The sequence below is a fragment of the Podarcis bocagei genome (assembly GCF_964188305.1).
Source record: "Podarcis bocagei genome assembly, chromosome: 17".
Taxonomy (NCBI): Eukaryota; Metazoa; Chordata; class Lepidosauria; order Squamata; family Lacertidae; genus Podarcis; species Podarcis bocagei.
The window spans coordinates 36,596,752-36,621,796 of record NC_138143.1 but is presented as its reverse complement, the minus strand read 5'-3'; the positions used below and the strand labels follow the sequence as shown (position 1 = coordinate 36,621,796).

The 25,045-nt window shown below is 45.7% G+C and overlaps 1 protein-coding gene across 1 annotated transcript in view; it reads left to right on the top strand.

The window, feature by feature from the left end:
- Positions 1-25,045, top strand: part of SHB (SH2 domain containing adaptor protein B) — a 166,201-nt gene that overhangs the window by 108,068 nt on the left and 33,088 nt on the right. Inside the window, exons 4-5 of the mRNA XM_081176684.1 lie at positions 7,514-7,688; positions 9,792-9,911. Of these exons, the coding sequence (XP_081032810.1) occupies positions 7,514-7,688; positions 9,792-9,911 (295 nt within the window). The remainder of the gene's footprint in view (positions 1-7,513; positions 7,689-9,791; positions 9,912-25,045) is intronic.

Sequence of the window (25,045 nt, the reverse complement as noted above, 5' to 3'; positions counted from 1 at the left end):
CAAGTTGATAAATAGGTACCGCTCCAGCGGGAAGGTAAACGGCGTTTCCGTGCGCTGCTCTGGTTCGTCATGCTGGCCACATGACCTGGAAGCTGTACGCCGGCTCCCTTGGCCAATAAAGCGAAATGAGCGCCGCAACCCCAGAGTCGGCCACGAATGGACCTAATGGTCAGGGGTCCCTTTACCTTTATTATAGCATCATGTTGCAAGCACAAATATACAGCTCTGCACAAGGAGGGCAGTTGGCTACTCTAAATCCAACTTTCACAGCAGTTAAGACACCAACAGAAAGTTCCTCCCCCTCCCTCCCCTTCTGCCTCCGGGTGAGGGGGTGGTCCTCCACTGTTGAGATTTCCGTTCCACCTTAAGGAACAGACATGGGATTGTTATGTGTCACATGTCTGTTTACATTCCAGCACAGTACGCTGGGAACTTCCATTGTGTATAGCTTTTGCTTTTCCCCTTCTCTCTGAGATGACATGAGAGAGAGACAACATGTTTCTTTGTCCTGATTTATGGTTAAAAAATCTGTAGTTAGAGTATGCTTCCACAAGCCTCATGCCTATTCTGTGTGCACAATTCTCTCTGTTGATAGCGTGCCCTGGCTTTGAAGCCCAGGTCGCTGATTTAGGTTGGAGCACGGGCCGATGGAAGGAGTCGGCCGAGCTGGGGCTTACCAGCTGGCCTCCCGGCCCTCTGCATGTCGACATCCACACTCTTAAGTGATGTCTCAACTAACTGCCCCCTCCCTTCTGGCTCCCTTGTCATTATCACGTAACTGGATAACTCCTCCCTAAGCTCAAAATAAATAAATAAAATGTTCAGTAGCACCTTGAGAGACCAACTAAGTTTATTCTGGGTATACTTAGTTGGTCTCTAAGGTGCTACTGAACTATTTTTTTATTTATTTCAGCTGCGTCAGACCAACATGGCTACCTACCTGAATCCTCCCTTAGCTGTTCAGCTTCTGTCTCTCTTTTCTTCTGAACACGCTGTGGTCAAGGGACTCATCCCCCTCCAGCTCTCCATCGGAGGGTAGCTGGTCTGCCATAGAATGCATTCCCCAATCGTCGTCTTGAGACCATTCCCTGACTATAGGTTAGGGGCAAAACCACACCATAACGTTAGGCAGTTTGGAGAAAGCAAACTGCACTTAAACTGTAAAGGTAAATGTAAAGGGTTAGGTCCAGTCGCCGGCAACTCTGGGGTTGCAGCGCTCATCTCGCTTTATTGGCCAAGTGAGCCGGTGTACAGCTTCCGGGTCATGTGCCCAGCATGACTAAGCTGCTTCTGGCGAACCAGAGCAGCGCACGGAAACGCCATTTACCTTCCTGCTGGAGTGGTACCTATTTATCTACTTGCATTTTGACGTGCTTTCGAACTGCTAGGTTGGCAGGAGCAGGGACCGAGCAACGGGAGCTCACCCCGTCGCGGGGATTCGAACCACCGACCTTCTGATCGGCAAGCCCTAGGCTCTGTGGTTTAGACCACAGCCCCACCCACGTCCCTTTACTTAAACTGTAGTGCACATTAAAATAACACAGCCTCTTGAGGGGCTGGGAGCTGGGGGCACTGTCATACAGTGGTTCCGCTCCTTCCTCCTGGGCCGTGTTCAGAAAGTGGTGGTGGGGGATGAGTGTTCAGACCCCTGGGCTCTCACTTGTGGGGTGCCTCAGGGTTCTGTCCTCTCCCCCATGCTTTTCAACATCTACATGCAGCCGCTGGGAGAGATCATCAGGGGGTTTGGGCTGGGTGTTCATCAGTATGCAGATGATACCCAGCTCTACCTTTCTTTCAAATCAGAACCAGTGAAGGCGGTGACAGTCCTGTGTGAGTGTCTGGAGGCGGTTGGAGGATGGATGGCGGCAAACAGATTGAGATTGAATCCTGACAAGACAGAAGTACTGTTTCTGGGGGACAGGAGGCGGGCAGGTGTGGGGGATTCCCTGGTCCTGAATGGGGTAACCGTGCCCCTGAAGGACCAGGTGCGCAGCCTGGGAGTCATTTTGGACTCACAGCTGTCCATGGAGGCACAGGTTAAATCCGTGTCCAGGGCAGCTGTGTATCAGCTCCATCTGGTACGTAGGCTGAGACCCTATCTGCCCGCGGACTGCCTCGCCAGAGTGGTGCATGCTCTGGTTATCTCCCGCTTGGACTACTGCAATGCGCTCTATGTGGGGCTACCTTTGAAGGTGACCCGGAAACTACAACTAATCCAGAATGCAGCAGCCAGACTGGTGACTGGGAGCGGCCGCCGAGACCATATAACACCGGTCTTGAAAGACTTACATTGGCTCCCAGTACGTTTCCGAGCACAATTCAAAGTGTTGGTGCTGACCTTTAAAGCCCTAAACGGCCTCGGTCCAGTATACCTGAAGGAGCGTCTCCACCTCCATCGTTCTACCCGGACACTGAGGTCCAGCACCGAGGGCCTTCTGGCGGTTCCCTCATTGCGAGAAGCCAAGTTACAGGGAACCAGGCAGAGGGCCTTCTCGGTAGTGGCGCCCTCCCTGTGGAATGCCCTCCCACCAGATGTCAAAGAGAACAACAACTACCAGACTTTTAGAAGACATCTGAAGGCAGCCCTGTTTAGGGAAGCTTTTAATGTTTGATGTACCATAGTATTTTAATATTCTTTTGGAAGCCGCCCAGAGTGGCTGGGGAAACCCAGCCAGATGGGCGGGGTATAAATAATAAATTATTATTATTATTATTATTATTATCATATTTCAGATTGATCTTGGGGCGTCCATAGATGTCATTGACGGGTTGGACACAGAGGAATGGTGGGAGGAACCAAGTGGGAGACCCCAAGGGATGAAGGCTCAGAGCCCAGGGAGTGGTGGTGGGACGACAGCAAGTGGTCAGAGGGAAAAGACTGGGGGGGGGGTGTCAGAAGCCGAAGAGGTGACAGGACTTGGTGAAAAGGGAGAGTCTCTGGCAGAGAGAAGTTCAGAATCAGGAAGCAGGCAACTGGGAGGAGGAAAGCCAAGAGACAGAGATTAGTCAGGCTGGTGAAAGTACATGAGTGTCTCCTCCTGCTGCTGCAACAAGCAGGTAAGAATAGAAGAATAATAATAATTTATTATTTGTACTCCGCCCATCTGGCTGGGTTTCCCCAGCCACTCTGGGCGGCTTCCACAAAGACCAAAAATACACTTAAGATGTCACACATTAAAAACTTCCCTGAACAGGGCTGCCTTAAGATGTCTTCTGAATGTCAGGTAGTTGTTTATCTCTTTGACATCTGATGGGAGGGTGTTCCACAGGGCGGGTGCCACTACCGAGAAGGCCCTCTGCCTGGTTCCCTGTAGCTATGCTTCTCGCAATGGGGAACGGCCAGAAGGCCCTTGGCACTGGACCTCAGCGTCTGGGCAGAACGATGGGGGTGGAGACGCTCCTTCAGGTATACTGGGCCAAGGCCGTTTAGAATGTGTCTCCAGTTTTGATCTTAAAAAGTGTGTCTCGGTTAACTGAGGTTTGGGTGGAAAGTGCTCTGGACTTAGCCCATATTTGACGGACCAAATTTCCCAGTAAGCCTCACTTGATAAATGTTAAAGTCAGTATTTTGTCATTTCAGTGTGTCATTTCCTTCCCATCTACACACCCACCCCTAGGAGAGTTTCTTGTTTGACTTCTCACATGTTAAATAAGGCTTCTTTTAATTGCTTGCAGCTTTTAATTACTTGCAGGTTGTTGTAAATGAATTAGGTTCCTTCCGTGGTGTTTGGCTGGGTGATTTGTCTCAACACAAATATTCTTTCAAAGGATTATGTGCAGGTTTCTCACCAAAGATCAACAACGTTAAAGATATTTCTTATTTAGCAGAATAAATAAGTGAAACATAATTAAATTTTATGAACCATTTAAATTGGTTAATTCTTTCCAGCACCTTTGCTTCTCGATTATGATTCCATGAGCTTTTGCACATTTAATATTCATGAACCAATTCTGTAATTATACCTTTCATGCAGTGCCATTTAAAGGCCCCCTCAGATAAGACTCTCTGCATGAGTTCTGCACCCACACTTTAAAAAAAGGTCTGTAATGTTACTGCAGACACATGCATGCCTTTTTTCTCCATGCACACAGGGTGACATAGACAAGAATGTATTCCCCAATACTGCAAGATGGCTCCCATTTTTAATTGTTTGCTGCATGTTGTCTCTCTTATCTGACCCAGTGCAGACATGATATAACTATGGTAAAAGGATAAACAACATGCTGGGATGTAAAACTATGCTTTGTAATGGGATTGCCTACCATTATTTATATTAAATCTGGTTAAATCTGGTTAATGGGATGCGGGTGGCGCTGTGGTCTAAACCACTGAGCCTCTTGGGCTTGCCGACCAGAAGGTCAGTGGTTCGAATCCCTGTGACAGAGTGAGTTCCTCCTGCTCTGTCCCAGCTCCTGTCAACCTAGCAGTTCAAAGGCACACCAGTGCAAGTAGATAAATAGGTATCACTGCAGTGGGAAGGTAAACGGCATTTCTGTGCTCTCTGGCTTCTGTCACTGTGTTCCATTGTGCCAGAAGCGGTTTAGTCATTCTGGCCACATGACCTGGAAAGCTGTCTGTGGACAAACGCCAGCTCCCTTGGCCTGAGAGCGAGATGAACGCTGCAACACCATAGTCGCCTTTGACTGGACTTAACAGTCCAGGGGTCCTTTAAGGTAAAGGTAAAGGGACCCCTGACCATTAGGTCCAGTCGTGACTGACTCTGGGGTTGCGGCACTCATCTCGCTTTATTGGTCGAGGGAGCCAGCGTACAGCTTCCGGGTCATGTGGCCAGCATGACAAAGCTGCTTCTAGCGAACCAGAGCAGCGCACAGAAACACCGTTTACCTTCCCGCTGAAGCGGTACCTATTTATCTACTTGCACTTTGACGTGCTTTCGAACTGCTAGGTTGGCAGGAGCTGGGACCGAGCAACGGGAGCTCACCCCATCGCAGGGATTCGAACCGCCGACCTTCTGATTGGCAAGTCCTAGGCTCTGTGGTTTAACCCACAGCGCCACCGGGGTCCTTTACCTTTACCTTAAAGGCTGTATATGCACCAAGCAAACACAGTGTGCCTCAACCCTTCAGCCTCTCTGCTTGCAAGGTGACAAGCTGGTCTCAAGCTATCTCTCTGCACTGGGGGTGTGCATCAGATTCAGATGACCATAGAGGTGAAGTGGGACGTCTTGGAAAGATATGTGGCTTGCCAGAGGCAAAGCAGGGTCTCTTTGAGGTGGTAGTAGCCAAAGCAGGGTACTAATCCTTGAAGCGCTTTGTGGTACATTGGTGATCCAGATGTTGAGGGGGGGAATGGAAGTAAAAGTAATGCCTCAAAGTTTACCATAATTCTACTTGCCGGGTGCAGGGAGAGTGAGGAAGAAGTCGGGAGATTCCTGTTGTGAACAGCAGGGTAAATCTGTAATAAGAGGGGGGTGGTTTTACTCAGGAGGTGAATCCCTTTTCGTTCTCCCTCCTGCTGCACCCAAAAAATCTCCCAAAAACTAAGCTGCTGGTTCAGTAAAGAAACTCTGGCATATGGTTTGATGAGTATTATAGGAGTCTGTCTAGCTTCCTAAAAGAAATACAGGTTTTTTTTCCTCTGTCAAATAAGTCTACTGTTATTTGCCAGGAAATAATATAAATACTTAGGGCTGCTGTTCCCTGTTTTATAGTTTTACACATGATAAAGCAATTGAGAAAAAGTCTACAGATACAGGAAAGGCTTTAGCCTCCAAAAAGATGCCTAGTCTTGTCTCCAGCAACTGATGTCCCTATGCTGAAAATAATTTACCATAATACCAGTGCTTTTTCCCCCTGGGGGGATGCAGGGGGACACATAGCCCTAAACATTTTGTGAATGTAAGTCTGGCCTCAATATAGGAAAATGAGAGTACCCCTAAAAAAATTTATGGGGGGGGGGGGAAGCACTGCATAATAAGATTCTAAGATATGTGATATGTATATATATATCTCCCTTGTTAAGGTATTAGGGCATTTCTTCTCACTCTTAACTATCGTCCATCATTGTTGTGTGTTGGGGATTGAGCCCTTTTAAAATAGAATTATAGAGTTGGAAGAGATCCTGAGATCGTCTAGTCTGACCCCCTGAAATACAGGAATATGCAGCTGTCCCTTACGGTGATTGAACCTGAAACCTGCAGAGAGGGAATGGCTGTTAAACCAGTGTAAATCTGTAACATAGTTATGTCCTTAAAAAAAAGGTAAAGGGAACCCTGACCATTAGGTCCAGTCATAGACGACTCGGGGGTTGCGGCGCTCATCTCGCTTTATTGGCCGAGGGAGCCGGCGTACAGCTTCCAGGTCATGTGGCCAGCATGACTAAGCCGCTTCTGGCAAACCAGAGCAGCACACAGAAACGCCGTTTACCTTCCCGCCGGAGTGGTACCTATTTATCTACTTGCACTGACATGCTTTCAAACTGCTAGGTTGGCAGGGGCAGGGACCGAGCAGCGGGAGCTCACCCCGTCGCGGGGATTCACTGCTGACCTTCTGATCGGCAAGCCCTAGGCTCTGTGGTTTAGACCACAGCGCCACCCGCGTCCCTTATTTATGTCCTCCGTCTCCGTTTAATAAAGCTGGGTGTTGTTCTTGCTTGCAGCACAAATATCAAGCCAAGGGAATATCATCCCAGCTTTGCCTCCTGCAGTTGGCTGCCAGACAAATCAGTGTACCCCCATACTGTACGTACAAATCTGCTTATCCATCCTAACCGTCTATTCCAACTGCTGATGAAATTGGTGCGATTGCAAAGGGAAATGTTTGGCGTCTTGTTTCGGCACTGTACCATGGCTTCAGCTTTCTGGAAACCCTCTGGAACTGTTTGCAGAGGAGAGGCTCATCCACGAGCTCCCTCCTTGCCCTATGGCGAATGACCCGTCAACACGAGCATTGCAGCTTGCAAAGTGGAATAACCCCCCTCCTCCCCACTGCACACTTTTCTGGGGGTTCTCCCAATCCCCTCTGTAGGAATGACCTTGGGGTGTGGAGCACACTCCCCCTCACAGATAACGCCACAGCTATCTGAACATCTTGCCCTCTGTCTAACCTTTTGCGGTCTCGGTAGTCTTCCGTGTCCTGTCTGTGACCTTTTGTGTCTGTGACCTTTGTCTCCTTCATCATACATTGTGCAAGGGGGAAATGACGCGGTGGAAACAGGTGCCAAAATAACTTCGTACCACCCCACAATCTCGGGACTGGAATATGTGTAAAGGTCACAGCCCAAAATGTATCTGCCTGGGTTTGCATATTGTGTCAATAAAAGGAGCCTCCAAAGAGCTAGCTGGCAGCTTGCTTGTGCACAGCTCACCACACTGTGCAAAAGCACACTAGTGGAAGCCCTTGCACAGGGTTTCTGCTGATGAGCTTCCTTAAGCGAATCGGCTGATCAGAACTTCCTTTGGGATTGGGTGCTGCTGAAGATTTTGCGGGCCCTTCTATCTGCAGGGAGTTGGTTGATTTGGAGATAATCGCTTTGCCTGAATGTTTCTTTCAGCCCAGTTCAATGGGGGAGAAATGAGGCAGTCTTCCCCTTCCCCATCTTCGAACGATCGGCGTCGACAGCTCCGAGCACCAGGGGGAGGCTTCAAACCTATCAAGCATGGGAGCCCCGAATTCTGTGGAATCCTGGGGGAGAGAGTGGATCCGACCATCCCACTGGAAAAACAAATGTAAGTCAAGTTGGAAGTTTGCTGTGTAGGTGGATGAGGAGAACAGGAGAAGTCTGTTTGCAGGAGGTTTCCAAGGCCATGGTGCCTGCATTGCAGATTAGCAACAGACCTTTCTCACCGGCGTCTCTGCTTTGCATTGCAATCACAACTCCTTGACCTGGAAAGGTGTAACAATTAGGGTATGCGTTGCAAACTGCCTGGTCACATAAAGGTAAAGGGACCCCTGACCATTAGGCCCAGTCGTGACCGACTCTAGGGTTGCAGCGCTCATCTCGCTTTATTGGCCAAGGGAGCCAGCGTACAGCTTCCGGGTCATGTGGCCAGCATGACTAAGCCGCTTCCGGCGAACCAGAGCAGCGCACGGAAATCCCGTTTACCTTCCCGCCGGAGCGGTACCTATTTATCTACTTGCACTTTTTGGGGTGCTTTCGAACTGCTAGGTTGGCAGGAGCAGGGACCGAGCAACGGGAGCTCACCCCGTCATGGGGATTCAAACCGCCGGCCTTCTGATCGGCAAATCCTAGGCTCTGTGGTTTAACCCACAGCGCCATACCACATTTTAAATAAATCAGTGCATGCTTAAAACAAGCTTTAGGTGGTCACCTAGAAAATGCAACAGGAAATAGCGTTTGGAACATCTGGTGTTTGCAGTGCCAGATTTATGTATAAGCTAAACAAGCTACAGCTTAGGGCCCCACTCTCTTGGGGGGGTCCCCCAAAAATTTAAAGGGATGTACATTTCCAAAATATAAGATAAACTTCTTCTTAATTGTATTTCAGTTCAACAATGACTTCGATAAAATACATATTTTGTTATGTGCAAATACCTATTAGGTCCATAAATTACCATATAGCATATATTCAACACAAAAAACAGCTACAATTTGTTGTTGACAAAGGACAGCTGGACATATAAAGGGCCCCATTTCCTTCAGTAGCTCAGGGCCTCATCAAACCTAAATCTGGCCCTGGGTGTTTGCCATGAAAAGGGTTGTTTTGGAGCAGCTCGGGCTGTCCTAAGGGATACTGAGAGCACAACTAGGTATCAAAAGTGTCTCTCACCCCCTTTTTGAAATCTACTTTGAAATCTGTAGTTATCACCCTGGCTTTGAAATAAGCATCTCTTACTGCTTCTGTAGGATTTCATCCAACAGTGACCACTTACATTTTTGCACAAAGCAGGGCTTTTTTCAGCTGGAACTCCCTGGAACTCATTTCCAGCACCTCTTTTTCTAGAAAAAAATAGCCCTGGCACAAAGTGTAATCAACTTTAATTTTTTAAAAATGCGACTCTTGCCTTTTCAAAAGTGTATCAAGGAATAGGAGGGCAGGAATACAAGAACATAAGACTGATTCTGGGCACAGTATGCAATCATTATGCCATATTATGTTTGTTTAAGAAGGATTGGGCATTGAGACGACAAAATCCAAACTTTACATACTTGGTCTGAACTATTTGTGATCATCAGGAAGAATTTGGGATTATGGTGAAAAGCTTTCAGAAAACCCAGTCTTGCTAGGTCAGTGCAAAAGGAAAGGATGGGTATTAGGAAAGGGATGCAAAATATGGCATTAGCATCGCAATAGATAGATGCACACACACAAACAACGTTCTGTTCAGAATGGAAGTTCTACAAAACGAATGTCCTCAGAGTTGCCTGCCCTACATGTTGTAGATCTTCTCCCACTGAAATCCATGCGCTTAACTTTTTGTGAATTGTGTCCTCCACACTTACGTTGCCCTTAAAACACTAAAACAATTACCGTATCTTTTGCTCTATAAGACTCACTTTTTCCCTCCTAAAAAGTAAGGGGAAATGTGTGTGCGTCTTATGGAGTGAGTGCAGGCTGCGCAGCTATCACAGAAGCCAGAACAGCAAGAGGGATTGGTCCTTTCACTGTGCAGCGATCCCTCTTCCTGTTCTGGCGTCTGAGATTCAGAATATTTTTTTTCTTGTTTTCCTCCTCCAAAAACTAGGTGCATCTTGTGGTCTGGTGCGTCTTATAGAGCAAAAAATATGGTATGTTGTGAGATGTTTTGTAAACTCAGGGCATGTTTACCCAAATGCTTGATTGCTGTGCGGCTTTTGGTTTCTCTTGCAGATGGTATCATGGAGCAATCAGTCGGACAGATGCAGAAAACCTCTTGCGGTTGTGTAAAGAATGTAGCTATCTAGTGAGGAATAGTCAAACCAGCAAGCATGACTATTCACTTTCATTAAAGTAAGTATATATATATTTTTAAAACTGTATGGGTGTGACTTAATTTAAGTGGGGGTTTCTTGGGTTCAGTAAGAGCATACAGAAAGCATTCCTTCGCATCGACAGTAGAAAGGCCTACCCCATGGGAATTTTAGAATTCCAAACATCAGCCTGTATTGCTTTGAATGACAGTTACTAGATTTGGTTGTTATGCTCCAGGGACGTGCGCAGATTTTTTAGTGTTTGTCTGGCCCCTTTTAACAAAATACACTTTATCTCTTCTAGCTGCTGATTAAATTGTTTCTGCTCTTCGTTCCTCCCTCCCACCCGCCTCAACATTTAATAAAGCCCTTGTTTTACTAGTTTTTCTCTCTTCCTCTCTTCTCTCCCCAAGGCCCGACCATTCTGTAATGAAGCGGCACAAGAATAGTAACAAGTGTAGGAATCATCCACAATCCTCCTATAGACTGGCACCGTACCATATGAAAGTTCACCAAATAAAACGAATCTAACCTGTTCTGAATTTTTGAAAATTCAGATCTAAGCCAGTTTGATAATCAGTTTCATTCCTTCCTTAATCCGGGGATGACTCATTTCAGGTGATCATCTGTACCAGATTTGTTTGGGTGGTCATTAAGCTAAACAATAAGGGATATGAAAACTAGGACATGCTCAACTATTGAGATCCACTATAATATTACATGCCGTAATACAAATATGAATATTGCTATGATACAAATATATATTGTTGGTGGTGGTGGATTTGGAAAAGTAGCTTTTCAAAGAGGAGGACTGTGTGTGCAGGGAGTTCTTGTTTTCCTTTAATATCGAGGTGAACTCAGCATTAAATTCCCTACCTGCAATCGGAAGTGATACAGTCCTAGGGAGGCTGTACCATGTGACTGTGTGGCTCAACTCTTTGAGACTTTGCTTTTAATAATAATAATAATAATAATAATAATAATAATAATAATAAATTTATGTATACCACAACCTCCCCAGCCAAGGCCGGGCTCAGGGCAGCTTACAACCAATCATAAAAACAAGTTGAACGAATACAACTTAAAAACAAGATTAAAATACAACATTAAAACATTAAACAATTAAAATGCAGCCTCATCACAGGAGGAGAAAGGAAAAAGAAAGAGGGGGAAGGAATCAAATTGACTCCAAGCCAAAGGCCAGGTGGAACAACTCTGACTTACAGGCCCTGCGAAAAGAAATCAGATCCTGCAGGGCCCTGGCCTCATGTTTTTAGGGAAAATAGCTGCCATAGGATGTTGAGTGCAAAAAAGCATGAATTGCAATATATATATATATATATATATATATATATATATATATATATATATATATATATATGCTTTCGTAGATTTTCACGGGTACAGGAATGTAGGTTTTGGTGTCTTCGGGTGTCTTCCCGTGTAAGAGTTGGGGTGTCTAGGCGACGTTTCGACGAGGTCTCACTCGTCATCTTCAGGCTGGTGCTTTCGGCTTCTTGTTACTGGAACAGAGCAGGATCTCAGTGTTTGAGTTCCTATAAATACTGTTGAGGGGGTGTGGTGTATAGCCTCCAACGTTCTGGGCAGAGAGGAAGTTCCCAGGTTAGTGTGTCTTTTCTTCTTTTGTTCATTAATTACTTGAGGGATATCTTGAGTGATTTCTTGAGTGATATTCTGAGTACCACTTAGGAGGGTCATTAGGTGTGGATTAGTTGCTAAAGCTTTCGTGTCTTGACCTCTTGACCTTGTGAAGAGTTTTTCTGAGAAGATGGCTGTACTGCACTTAGTTGTGCTCTGGCTTGGCTTCGTGTATAGGGGCGAGCTGTGGTTTTGTGCCCTGTGCCAGCCAGATCTGTGTAGGGATTGCAGGGGGGTGCAGCATCCGGAGGTGCCACTATGGTTTGGCTACTGGATGGTGTCTGTAATTTATCTGTGGAGAGGGTCTGGGTTTGGGTCTGGTGTGGTTGATTGGAGATGGCGTTCTGTGTGCCTCTGGTTCTGGTGTCGGTTTTTGTGGGGAGGGCTATTTTCCAGATGTCTGGCAGGCGGGACGTATCGTCACGCTTGTTCATGTTGTGAGGGTGTTTCTCTATCTCGATGGCTTCCATGATTATTCTCTTGTGGTGGTGTTCCATGTTAAAGAGCAATTTGGAATCTGAAAAATTAATTTCGTGTCCTGTTTCTTTCATGTGTTGGTAAAGAGAGGAAGTTTTTTCTTCTTTTTTGACGGCATTCTTGTGTTCTGCGATACGTGCATTTATTCGTCTGTTTGTTTGTCCAATGTACGTGGCTGGGCAGACTTTGCAGGGTATTTCATAGACCCCTTGGTTTTCTAACTGGATTTTGTCTTTGGGGTTTCTGAGGATATTGGCTATTTTTTGGTTGGTGCAAAAGGCTGTTTTGATATTGTGTTTATGGAGGATTTTGCTAATTTTATCTGTAGTGCCCTTGATATAAGGAAGGAGGGCCATGCCGTTGTTTTCTTCTGTGTCTTGGTTTTTGGGGGGTGTTTCTTTTTGGATTAGCTTCGTAACCCTGTTTTGCTGGTATCCGTTGGCGATTAACACATTTGAAAGATTCTGTAACTCAGTTGTCAAGTGGTCTTTGTCAGCCAGGCGTTTGGTTCTGGAGATGAGAGTCTTGGCTACGGAGTTTATTTGTGCAGGGTGGTGGTGTGATTGTGCATGTAAGTAGCGGTTGGTGTGTGTTTTTTTCCGGTAGATAGTGTGTCCTAGGGAGCCATCAGGTTTTTTGTAGATTAGGACGTAAAGGAAAGGAAGTTGGTTGTTGGCTTCTATTTCCATAGTGAATTGTATTTTGGGGTGTAGGCTGTTGAGATGTGTGAGGAAGCTATCTAGTTTTTTCTTCCCGTGTGGCCAAATTACAAAGGTGTCGTCAACATACCTGAGCCAAAGTTTGGGTTTGTGTTCTGACTTGTCTAAAGCATTGGTTTCAAAGTGTTCCATGTACAGATTTGCGATGACCGGTGAGAGGGGTGATCCCATAGGTGCTCCTTCTATCTGTTTGTATCTTTGTCCATTGTGGATGAAGTACGTGTTGGTTAGGCAGTGGTTGGTCAGGTCCAGGATGTATTCGGGGGGATTGTATTTGTTTTGAATGGCTGTCAAGGCTTCATTAATGGGCACTTGTGTGAAGAGAGATACAACATCGAAGCTCACAAGTAGGTCGTCGGGATGTAGGTTTTGCTTCTTTATTGTTTCTATGAACTGGAAGGAGTTTGTAACGTGTGAAGCGATAGATTCTGCATAGGGCTGAAGTTGCTTAGCGAGAAATTTAGCGAGATTTTGTAGAGGTGAGCCTATGGAGCTGACTATTGGTCTGAGTGGTGTTCCTTCTTTGTGTATCTTGGGGAGACCGTAGAGTTTGGGGCCGTAGAGTTTTATCTACAGATAAAATTAGCAAAATCCTCCATAAACACAATATCAAAACAGCCTTTTGCACCAACCAAAAAATAGCCAATATCCTCAGAAACCCCAAAGACAAAATCCAGTTAGAAAACCAAGGGGTCTATGAAATACCCTGCAAAGTCTGCCCAGCCACGTACATTGGACAAACAAACAGACGAATAAATGCACGTATCGCAGAACACAAGAATGCCGTCAAAAAAGAAGAAAAAACTTCCTCTCTTTACCAACACATGAAAGAAACAGGACACGAAATTAATTTTTCAGATTCCAAATTGCTCTTTAACATGGAACACCACCACAAGAGAATAATCATGGAAGCCATCGAGATAGAGAAACACCCTCACAACATGAACAAGCGTGACGATACGTCCCGCCTGCCAGACATCTGGAAAATAGCCCTCCCCACAAAAACCGACACCAGAACCAGAGGCACACAGAACGCCATCTCCAATCAACCACACCAGACCCAAACCCAGACCCTCTCCACAGATAAATTACAGACACCATCCAGTAGCCAAACCATAGTGGCACCTCCGGATGCTGCACCCCCCTGCAATCCCTACACAGATCTGGCTGGCACAGGGCACAAAACCACAGCTCGCCCCTATACACGAAGCCAAGCCAGAGCACAACTAAGTGCAGTACAGCCATCTTCTCAGAAAAAAAAAAAACTCTTCACAAGCTCAAGAGGTCAAGACACGAAAGCTTTAGCAACTAATCCACACCTAATGACCCTCCTAAGTGGTACTCAGAATATCACTCAAGAAATCACTCAAGATATCCCTCAAGTAATTAATGAACAAAAGAAGAAAAGACACACTAACCTGGGAACTTCCTCTCTGCCCAGAACGTTGGAGGCTATACACCACACCCCCTCAACAGTATTTATAGGAACTCAAACACTGAGATCCTGCTCTGTTCCAGTAACAAGAAGCCGAAAGCACCAGCCTGAAGATGACGAGTGAGACCTCGTCGAAACGTCGCCTAGACACCCCAACTCTTACACGGGAAGACACCCAAAGACACCAAAACCTGCATTCCTGTACCCGTGAAAATCTACGAAAGCAAATATCTCACCTCTACGGGGAGGAAACCTTCCAGCTGACAAGAACCTACGAGAAACTAGAAATCCGAAGAGCCACCATCTTATGTGATCTCTTGTTCCTACGCAACTGCCGAGACAACAACTTAATTCCCACATGCTTCCAACTTAAATTCCACTCTAAAACCCCAGCTACCGAAAGGATCCTGAAACGAACTGAACTATCCCTAATCAGAAACGAACTACATAAGAAAAGATACCTACTAAACCAAACCAACAAAGATCTGCTCACTCTTCACCTCAAACTTTGTAACAAAATCCACCCTGCACTCTGGGACAAATGCAAACAACTAGCCGTTTGGAGAGCTGAAACGGAGTCCGCACATAAGACAGACACACACACCAACAAACTCCACAAACTAGAGAAACGCCAGAAGCCCAGCCACCCTCCACAACAACCCATGAAACAAACAGTACATAACATATCAGACAGGATCCTCACCTCAACTGAAACCAAAGTACTCTCCAAAGGTTTCAACTTTGCAGTCGCCCCGAGACGCATCCCCACGGAAAACATCATATGCGGAGTCGAAGCTAGCCTAACCAAAATCAACCCAGATGAAGCCAATAAAATCAGACTTGAAGTCACCAACATCCTCTGCTCCAGCAAACCACCCAGAAGCAATCTACACAAAGAAGAACAGAAAGCACTCACCAACCTGAGGAAAGACAACAACATAATCATTCTCCCAGCAGACAAAGGTAATGCCACTGTTGTGATGAACACATCGGACTACCAAGCAAAACTATCAAATCTACTCCAAGACCCTACCTACCAACCTATAAAAACAGATCCCACCACCTATCTGGAAAAAACCACCAAATCCAAAATAAAAGCCTCTCCTATCAGTGAAGAAATCCAGCTAAGAATCATCCCCAGAGAAAAATCATCCAGATGCCCCAAACTCTACGGTCTCCCCAAGATACACAAAGAAGGAACACCACTCAGACCAATAGTCAGCTCCATAGGCTCACCTCTACAAAATCTCGCTAAATTTCTCGCTAAGCAACTTCAGCCCTATGCAGAATCTATCGCTTCACACGTTACAAACTCCTTCCAGTTCATAGAAACAATAAAGAAGCAAAACCTACATCCCGACGACCTACTTGTGAGCTTCGATGTTGTATCTCTCTTCACACAAGTGCCCATTAATGAAGCCTTGACAGCCATTCAAAACAAATACAATCCCCCCGAATACATCCTGGACCTGACCAACCACTGCCTAACCAACACGTACTTCATCCACAATGGACAAAGATACAAACAGATAGAAGGAGCACCTATGGGATCACCCCTCTCACCGGTCATCGCAAATCTGTACATGGAACACTTTGAAACCAATGCTTTAGACAAGTCAGAACACAAACCCAAACTTTGGCTCAGGTATGTTGACGACACCTTTGTAATTTGGCCACACGGGAAGAAAAAACTAGATAGCTTCCTCACACATCTCAACAGCCTACACCCCAAAATACAATTCACTATGGAAATAGAAGCCAACAACCAACTTCCTTTCCTTGACGTCCTAATCTACAAAAAACCTGATGGCTCCCTAGGACACACTATCTACCGGAAAAAAACACACACCAACCGCTACTTACATGCACAATCACACCACCACCCTGCACAAATAAACTCCGTAGCCAAGACTCTCATCTCCAGAACCAAACGCCTGGCTGACAAAGACCACTTGACAACTGAGTTACAGAATCTTTCAAATGTGTTAATCGCCAACGGATACCAGCAAAACAGGGTTACGAAGCTAATCCAAAAAGAAACACCCCCCAAAAACCAAGACACAGAAGAAAACAATGGCATGGCCCTCCTTCCTTATATCAAGGGCACTACAGATAAAATTAGCAAAATCCTCCATAAACACAATATCAAAACAGCCTTTTGCACCAACCAAAAAATAGCCAATATCCTCAGAAACCCCAAAGACAAAATCCAGTTAGAAAACCAAGGGGTCTATGAAATACCCTGCAAAGTCTGCCCAGCCACGTACATTGGACAAACAAACAGACGAATAAATGCACGTATCGCAGAACACAAGAATGCCGTCAAAAAAGAAGAAAAAACTTCCTCTCTTTACCAACACATGAAAGAAACAGGACACGAAATTAATTTTTCAGATTCCAAATTGCTCTTTAACATGGAACACCACCACAAGAGAATAATCATGGAAGCCATCGAGATAGAGAAACACCCTCACAACATGAACAAGCGTGACGATACGTCCCGCCTGCCAGACATCTGGAAAATAGCCCTCCCCACAAAAACCGACACCAGAACCAGAGGCACACAGAACGCCATCTCCAATCAACCACACCAGACCCAAACCCAGACCCTCTCCACAGATAAATTACAGACACCATCCAGTAGCCAAACCATAGTGGCACCTCCGGATGCTGCACCCCCCTGCAATCCCTACACAGATCTGGCTGGCACAGGGCACAAAACCACAGCTCGCCCCTATACACGAAGCCAAGCCAGAGCACAACTAAGTGCAGTACAGCCATCTTCTCAGAAAAACTCTTCACAAGGTCAAGAGGTCAAGACACGAAAGCTTTAGCAACTAATCCACACCTAATGACCCTCCTAAGTGGTACTCAGAATATCACTCGAGAAATCACTCAAGATATCCCTCAAGTAATTAATGAACAAAAGAAGAAAAGACACACTAACCTGGGAACTTCCTCTCTACCCAGAACGTTGGAGGCTATACACCACACCCCCTCAACAGTATTTATAGGAACTCAAACACTGAGATCCTGCTCTGTTCCAGTAACAAGAAGCCGAAAGCACCAGCCTGAAGATGACGAGTATATATATATATAGTGCATTCAGGTAGTTTTTTAATAGAGGTTCAGTAACTGGAGGTCTGAGGACCAAGCCTTTTGTCCTTGAGGAGAGTTGACCTTTCCAAACCTGCCAGTGCTTGCCCTCTCCTCTTCCAAGGAACTGTGGAAATGGGAAGCAAGAAGCAGCTGGGAGAGGGCAGGGGATGTGGAGTTGGACCGCATCCCAGGGACTTTGGTATTCCTGCAGAGGAATGCAATGCAGCCAGCTATAGCTGTGACTTCTGCACATTGGCCAGAGTGGTTCCTCTGCCTTACATGAAGCCTGCAAGCGCCGCCAGGATTTCCCCTACTGAGGTGGCTCCCTTACTGTGATTCCCCACATGCAGGGACTTATTCCTGGTCGTGCATTCCCAGATTTTCAGTGTTTATCTTACTGAGCCGTCTGCTTCCGTCATTCTTTGGCTGAAGAGTGAAACAAAAGTGCGGTGTATTTGTTTTGCGTTTACCCTTCTTCTTCCTCTGTGATCAAATTTCCTCCTTACTGGGCAGCAGCCCAATATTTCGCTTTGGCGTCCCTGAAGCCGCTCGTGGAAATCGACGCTATGCTGATTCTCAGTGGGTGGTGTTTTTGTTTTGTTTTTAAACGCGCAACGAATGCTGTTTATGCTCACACTTACAGGTGATGGTGGAGTTTTTTTGGGGGGGCGAAAGATTCCACCGTGTCACATAGACTTATTTGCTTAAACGCTGTAGCCCTGCCTTGGGTTTTAAACTGTTTGTATGAATTAGACTGATATGTTTCTGAAAAGCATTGCAGCAGTTAATGCAGGCCCTGTGCATAGCTTGTAGCTCCCTAAGCCAAATGCAACCAACCAGCCATGTACGGACTTCTGAGCGCTTCACAAGTCTGTTTTAGTAGTTCCAGGCAGATGGCACAACCAGGACGTGTACTGAGACCTAATGGGGCATCATACATGGGTGGTGGGCTCTTGTTGACTGGGTGGGTCACAAGTTGTACAGGCCGGATTCAGTTTCTCACCCGCCCACACACCCCAAATACCACATAGCTAAACAGCTGCAGGTTTGTGGTGCTAGTGATGAACTTTTTCTTTTTAAAAAATAGCTTCTCTGTTAGAACAAAGCAAAGCAAAGCTTTTATTATTATTATTGAGTTGTTCGGCTTAGAACAAAAGGTATCCCGCCTTTCCCACCAAGTTTCCGAGGTGCCTTGAAGTGTGACAAGTTTTCTCCTTTGGTGGTCCATGTCTCTAGAATCAACCACATGAAGAAACCTTTGCTCATAAATGAATCCATCACGTTCCCCACTGTCGCACCACAAAGCGCTCTGATAGTTTTATTGCATGGTTTTCATAGCGCCGAGGCATGTCGGGTGGGAGTCTGCCGGGCTACTGGAATGTCAATAAGAGCTGAAAGGAAAGGTGACTGAGGGGTGAAGTGTGTTAGTAGCTGGGTTGGGAAAGAGCTAGCTTGTATTTTAGACCAGTGAAGCCTTAGAGTGCAAGGTAAAGGTAAAGGGGACCCCTGACCATTAGGTCCAGTCGTAACCGACTCTGGGGTTGCGGCGCTCATCTTGCTTTACTGGCCGAGGGAGCCAGCGTACAGCTTCCGGGTCATGTGGCCAGCATGACTAAGCCGCTTCTGGCAAACCAGAGCAGCGCACGGAAACGCCGTTTACCTTCCCGCTGGAGCGGTACCTATTTATCTACTTGCACTTTGACGTGCTTTCGAACTGCTAGGTTGGCAGGAGCAGGGACTGAGCAACGGGAGCTCACCCCGTCATGGGGATTCGAACCACTGACCTTCTGATCGGCAAGTCCTAGGCTCTGTGTAAGGTAGACTGCTCCAAAAGGCACACAAGGACTTCTGGACAGCAGGTTTGGGGAGGAGGAAGCCTTTTCCTCCTGCATCTTGGAGGGCTTTGGGTTTGAACTGTGCTAGATCGGAAGGTCAGCAGTTCGAATCCCCGCAACGGGGTGAGCTCCCATCGCTCTGTCTCCGCTTCTGCCAACCTAGCAGTTCGAAAGCATGCAAGTGCGAGTAGATAAATCGGTACCACTGCAGCGGGAAGGTAAATGGTGTTTCCGTGCGCTCTGGCACTCGTCACAGTCCTCCGTGCACCAGTAGTGGTTTAGTCCTGCTGGCCACATGACCCAGAAAGCTGTCTTGCAGACAAATGCTGATTCCCTTGGCCTGAAGCGAGATGAGCGCCGCAACCCCACAGTCGTCTTTGACTGGACTTAATTGTCCAGGGATCCATTACCTTCTTATGGGGTTCAGGGAAATATCTTGCCTTTTGTTGAAGTTCTCACCCGCTTCTAAGTTACACCTGATCTCCACCATCCAAGCATCTTAAATCAGCATAAGTAGGTTTGACATCTACCCAACAATGTCTCTGAGTTCCCCCTGTTGCTTTTCTCTCACATATACACAGTGTGTGTGTGTGTGTGTGTGTGTGTGTGTGTGTGTGTGTGTTTATTTAAAAAGAAAGAGCTGGAACGGCCCTTGGTGGCACCTTTTCTGTAGGGGTAAACTCTTTCTTCCCACTTCTGACACCGGGTTGCAGAGAGTAAAACCCAACGGAGGATACATTATGGTTGCCCTCAGGGGACCATTGCAATGATGGACTTTTATAGCAATGCTTCGTCCTATAAAAATTATGTCTCCTGTTGTAAGTTAGGGATTGAACAGGGCAGTATTGTTTCCTGACTCAAAGCTGTTTCAAAAAGGCCTCCTTACCAGCCACGCAGTGGAATTGTGAATATTCCTTCTAATAGTGATGAGATCAAGTGTTTCCATACATTCTTCTTCCACACACCTGAAGTTCCAGGTGAACAAAGCTCCCCAGGCCAGGTAATCTGCGTGGTTTCCAGAGACGTTTCTCTTTCCACGTGGCACGTATGTCGATAATTGCTGATAAGACGTGACACTTGCCGCTTGTATCTTAGGCTGCTTTGCAGAGTGTTTCCAGTTATACAACCCCTTAATCTTCATTCATCTTCATTCTCAAATGAAATGAGGCCTCCTAAGTGCATTTTAATTGCACGCGCTTGCATTCATCTCCTGTTGCCCTTACTTCCTCCATGCCTCCGTTCTCTCCCTGCTGTCAAAACTATTGTAAGCTCTTCGAGGCAGGAACATGCTTTCTTCAGAAATGCTGAAGAAATCTGTGCGCAGTATAAATTAGTAATCATAATTCTTTCAGGTATTCATTCCCACCCCCCACCCCCAAACACAATCCTTTCGGGTTGCAGACAGTAGTTTCCTTAAACAGTGTTAAGCTCTGATTATGATCTTACTGGCAGTACAATTGCAAAATATTCCGATATACAGACTTGATAAATAATATGCATTATCCCAGCAGCCCTCCGATCGTTCTAAAATGCTCTTAGTTGCTTTTTTTGTTTGTTTAAACATTTTTTTGCTCATAAGGGTGCAACCGTGCTTCCACCAACAATTCACAAATTTATATTTGAGCCACAGGATTTTTCAGTGTATCCATATTTGCTCAGTGAAAGGTGTATCTTTTGAATGTTTTTCCCCCTGTCTTTAAGAATTGACTTTCAGTAGCCCTTCATGTCATGGATGGCACATGTCCTATAGGTGACAAGGCTGCTAGTGGTGTCGGCTTGTAGGGGCAGTAAAGAAAACTGGGATGGTTGAGTTGACCTCTGGGTTATGGCTTTGAATGATAGGTGTTTGTCGCACACAGAAATATTCCTCCTTCTAAAAAGCCGGGAGTCGATACTGAAGTTTGCAATTTGCTAAACGTGTAATACTGCAGAGTTATCTTTCTTCCTTTTGTTTGTCTTTGGTCGATTTCTGATAATAGATTCTGACAATCGAGTTGTTTGTTGTTTGCTAATTAAGTGTATTAATTTGAATTGCGTCTCTTCTCATTTCTTTCGGCTAATGGGGAAATCTGTGTGCTCTCTCACTTGCCACACAGTGTTCCTTTTGGCTCCCTCGCTTGAGGGCAACTAGGCTAGAACAAGCCTAGCCTCCTGATTCATTAAAGCCATGAATGACATCTGGAGTGTGTGGCGTTGACTCTCTGAAGGGCCGTATAAGAGTTTCGTTTGGAGTTGTTGTTTTATTAGCCCCAGAGTATTGTCGGTCTCGTCAAACAGTCGCTTAGCTTTACAACAGAACGTGACAAGCATGCCTTGTGATTTCACGAGCCTGGCATTCAGAGAACAAGAATGGCAGTTTGAGTCGTATTTTTAACGAGGGCGAAAATAAAGCCACACGGAGAAGAATTTGTAGAAGGGTGTGATCTCACAGGAAGCCATGTCGCGTGACAGTAAATAGTCGTCCCTTGAGATCTTCTCACTTCACAAATGAGATAAATTCATCCTTTGGCCATAAGGGTAATGAGAGAGATCTTCTACAGAAATGCAAGGAGGTCTTAGCTTTGAAAAATCAACTTCCTTAAAAACCACACAACAGTTTTCTTCCCTGTTTTTGTTAAGGGCGCTTACCATATTTTTTGCTCTATAAGACTCACTTTTCCCCTCCTAAAAAGTAAGGGGAAATGTGTGTGCGTCTTATGGAGCGAATGCAGGCTGCGCAGCTATCCCAGAAGCCAGAACAGCAAGAGGGATTGCGGCTTTCACTGCGCAGCGATCCCTCTTGCTGTTCTGGCTTCTGAAATTCAGAATAATTTTTTTCTTGTTTTCCTCCTCCAAAAACTAGGAGCGTCTTGTGGCCTGGTGTGTCTTATAGAGCGAAAAATACGGTAACTGCTGATCTGAATTTCCCTGGAGAAATCTGATCCAAGCCATGGTGACCCAGAATCATGTAAGGCGATGGCTCCAGAATTTCTGGATATATACACTAATATTTAGAGGGTCTATATGCACATGCTTATTGTATCATGGGATTTATAGTGTTGTGGAACCATTGTGGCATATGCAGTTGCATATTTCATGGTCACAACGCAATGCAGGATTTATAAGGAATTAGAAATGAGAGCATTGTCGGTCTCTCTCTCTTTTCTCTGTCCCCCAACACCCATTATGTGCAAGACAGCACATAGATACAGTATAGCATCATGAACTGAAATTGTGAACATAGATAACAGACAGGTAAACTACTATGTAAAAGTTCATCAAATAAAACTCATCTAATACGGCCTGATTTCTAGAACATTCTTATCTTGACCAACCCAACAATCCATTTCAGTACCACCTTAGTCAGGGAACAACTCATTCCTGGTGATTGTCAATACCAGAACTGTCAGGTGGACATTAAGCTAAACAATGAAAGAAATTCCTTCCAGTAGCACCTTAAAGACCAACTAAGTTAGTTCTTGGTATGAGCTTTCGTGTGCATGCACACTTCTTCAGATACACAGATGTATCTGAAGAAGTGTGCATGCACACGAAAGCTCATACCAAGAACTAACTTAGTTGGTCTTTAAGGTGCTACTGGAAGGAATTTTTTTATAATAAAAGAAAGTAATTCTTGCTAAGGGATTTGTTAAGATGACAAAAGATGGCTTGATACCAAGCAGTTAACATAGCATAAGGATGTTAATATCATTAAATATATAATACTCACTGATAACCATGAACTAAAAGCCTTGTTTGGATACTCAAAAACATGGCAGATTTTAGTAGGACCACATAACTTTTGGAATAAGATTCCTTTGCTTCAAATCAGATGTTCTTTGTCATTTCAATGCAAGTCATGTTTGTGGCGGATTTCCCTTTGGAATGCCTTTTTTTCTCCCTCAGCTGACAAGTTTGTTATTTGGCTTCAGGCATGAAGAATCAGCTGTGGCAATTTCAAGATGTGCTGCTCAACAGTCCAGTCCATGCTTTCGGTGTTGATTTATGTAGTGAGAAAATATTTTTCTTTTCTTTTCTTTGCTCTTCTCCTTCTTCCAAATGGTAGACACGTTCTGTTCCGTTTATGTACACATGGCAATAAATCTTGATTTGTAGCTTCTGGTACCTAGAGAACAAGAAAACAAGGCTTTCTTCATTAAAAACACTCTGCAAGCTGACAAAAAGCCTGCATGGTAATAAATAAGAAGGGTAAGCTGCAAGATTCCGCTTTGTCTGCAGTGCATGAGGTAGATAATAGAACCGCAGGATAAACTTAACATCAGTAAGGTCAGGGAGCACAGCTGAGCTATCTGACTTTGACCTCCTTGCATAGCACAGGTCAGTTGCATTTCCTTCAGTCATTTTGCTGCATCAGGCTGGCTTAAGCTGAATTCTGCCAAAGTCATCTTCTGGAACATTTGCCATTTTTAGTTCTGAATGGAAGCTAAGACACTGGGGCAGAAGTGGATAAAAATTTGCAGCAGCCAGAGAGCCAAATTCACCCTCTGGCAACTTTTCAGGAGCCGGTGCATAGAGCAACCAATGTAAATCCTACCATAGTAAAAAAAAGAAAAAGGTAAAGGACCCCTGGACAGTTAAGTCCAGTCAAAGGCGACTATGAGGTTGCGGCGCTCACCTCGCTTTCAGGTTGAGGGAACAGGTGTTTGTCCAGCTTTCTGGGTCATGTGGCCACTTCTAAACAGCTTCTGGCACAACGGAACACCATGATGGAAACCAGAATGCATGGAAACACCATTTGCCTTCCTGCCACAGTGGTACCTGTTTATCTACTTGCACCGGTGCTTTCAAACTGCTAGGTTTGCAGGAATTGGGACAGAACAACGGGAGATCACCCCATCGCGATGTTGACATGGGAAGATCAGTATGTGCCTTATTGGGAGCATAGAATTTGTTCAAAGATTCTGGGTGCTGAAATGGTCTCTGGAAGGAAGAAGGTAAAGGTAAAGGTACCCCTGCCCGTACGGGCCAGTTGTGTCCGACTCTAGGGTTGTGCGCCCATCTCACTTAAGAGGCCGGGGGCCAGCGCTGTCCGAAGACAGCATGACAAGCTGCATCTGGCGAGCCAGCGCAGCACACGGAAACGCCGTTTACCTTCCCGCTAGTAAGCGGCCCCTATTTATCTACTTGCACTTAGGGGTGCTTCCGAACTGCTAGGTTGGCAGGTGCTGGGACCGAGCAACGGGAGCGCACCCCGCCGCGGGGATTCGAACCGCCGACCTGACGATCGGCAAGTCCTAGGTGCTGAGGTTTTACCCACAGCGCCACCCGCGTCCCCTATTGGGAGCATAGAATTTGTTCAAAGATTCTGGGTGCTGAAATGGTCTCCAGAAGGAAGAGGAAGCGGCCAAAAGTACCATCTTTTTCGCTCTATAAGATGTACTTTTTCCCTCCTAAAAAGTAAGGGGAAATGTGTGTGCGTCTTATGGAGAGAATGCAGGCTGCGTGGCTATCCCAGAAGCCAGATCCCTCTTGCTGTTCTGGCTTCTGGGATTCAGAATATATTTTTTTCTTGTTTTCCTCCTCCAAAAACTAGGTGTGTCTTATCGTCTGGTGCGTCTTATAGAGCGAAAAATACGGTAAATTTGAGCAAGTGCTCAGGCCAGGACAGATGGAGGCTGAAGGAGGACTCCGCAAGACTGAATTACAGAAGTGGCCGTGAGGGTTGGTTCCAGCAGTATTTCAGCAGCCTTGGTTTGTGCTAAACAAAACAAAATCCTTGCGGTGCTCACTGTAATGTTGGAGTCACAAATTTAACTTGTGGCTGTGCCGCTGCTGGTTGTTTTCGCAGCATGACCACCAGTCTTAAGTGATTTTGTTGGGTCTGATGTTACCCTGGTCCTGCCAACAAGCTGCCTGTATGACAAGGCTTTGCTTGTATAAATCGGCTGCCAGCATGACACCATGATAAATCATAGAATCCTAGAGATGGAAGGGGCCCTGAGGATCATCT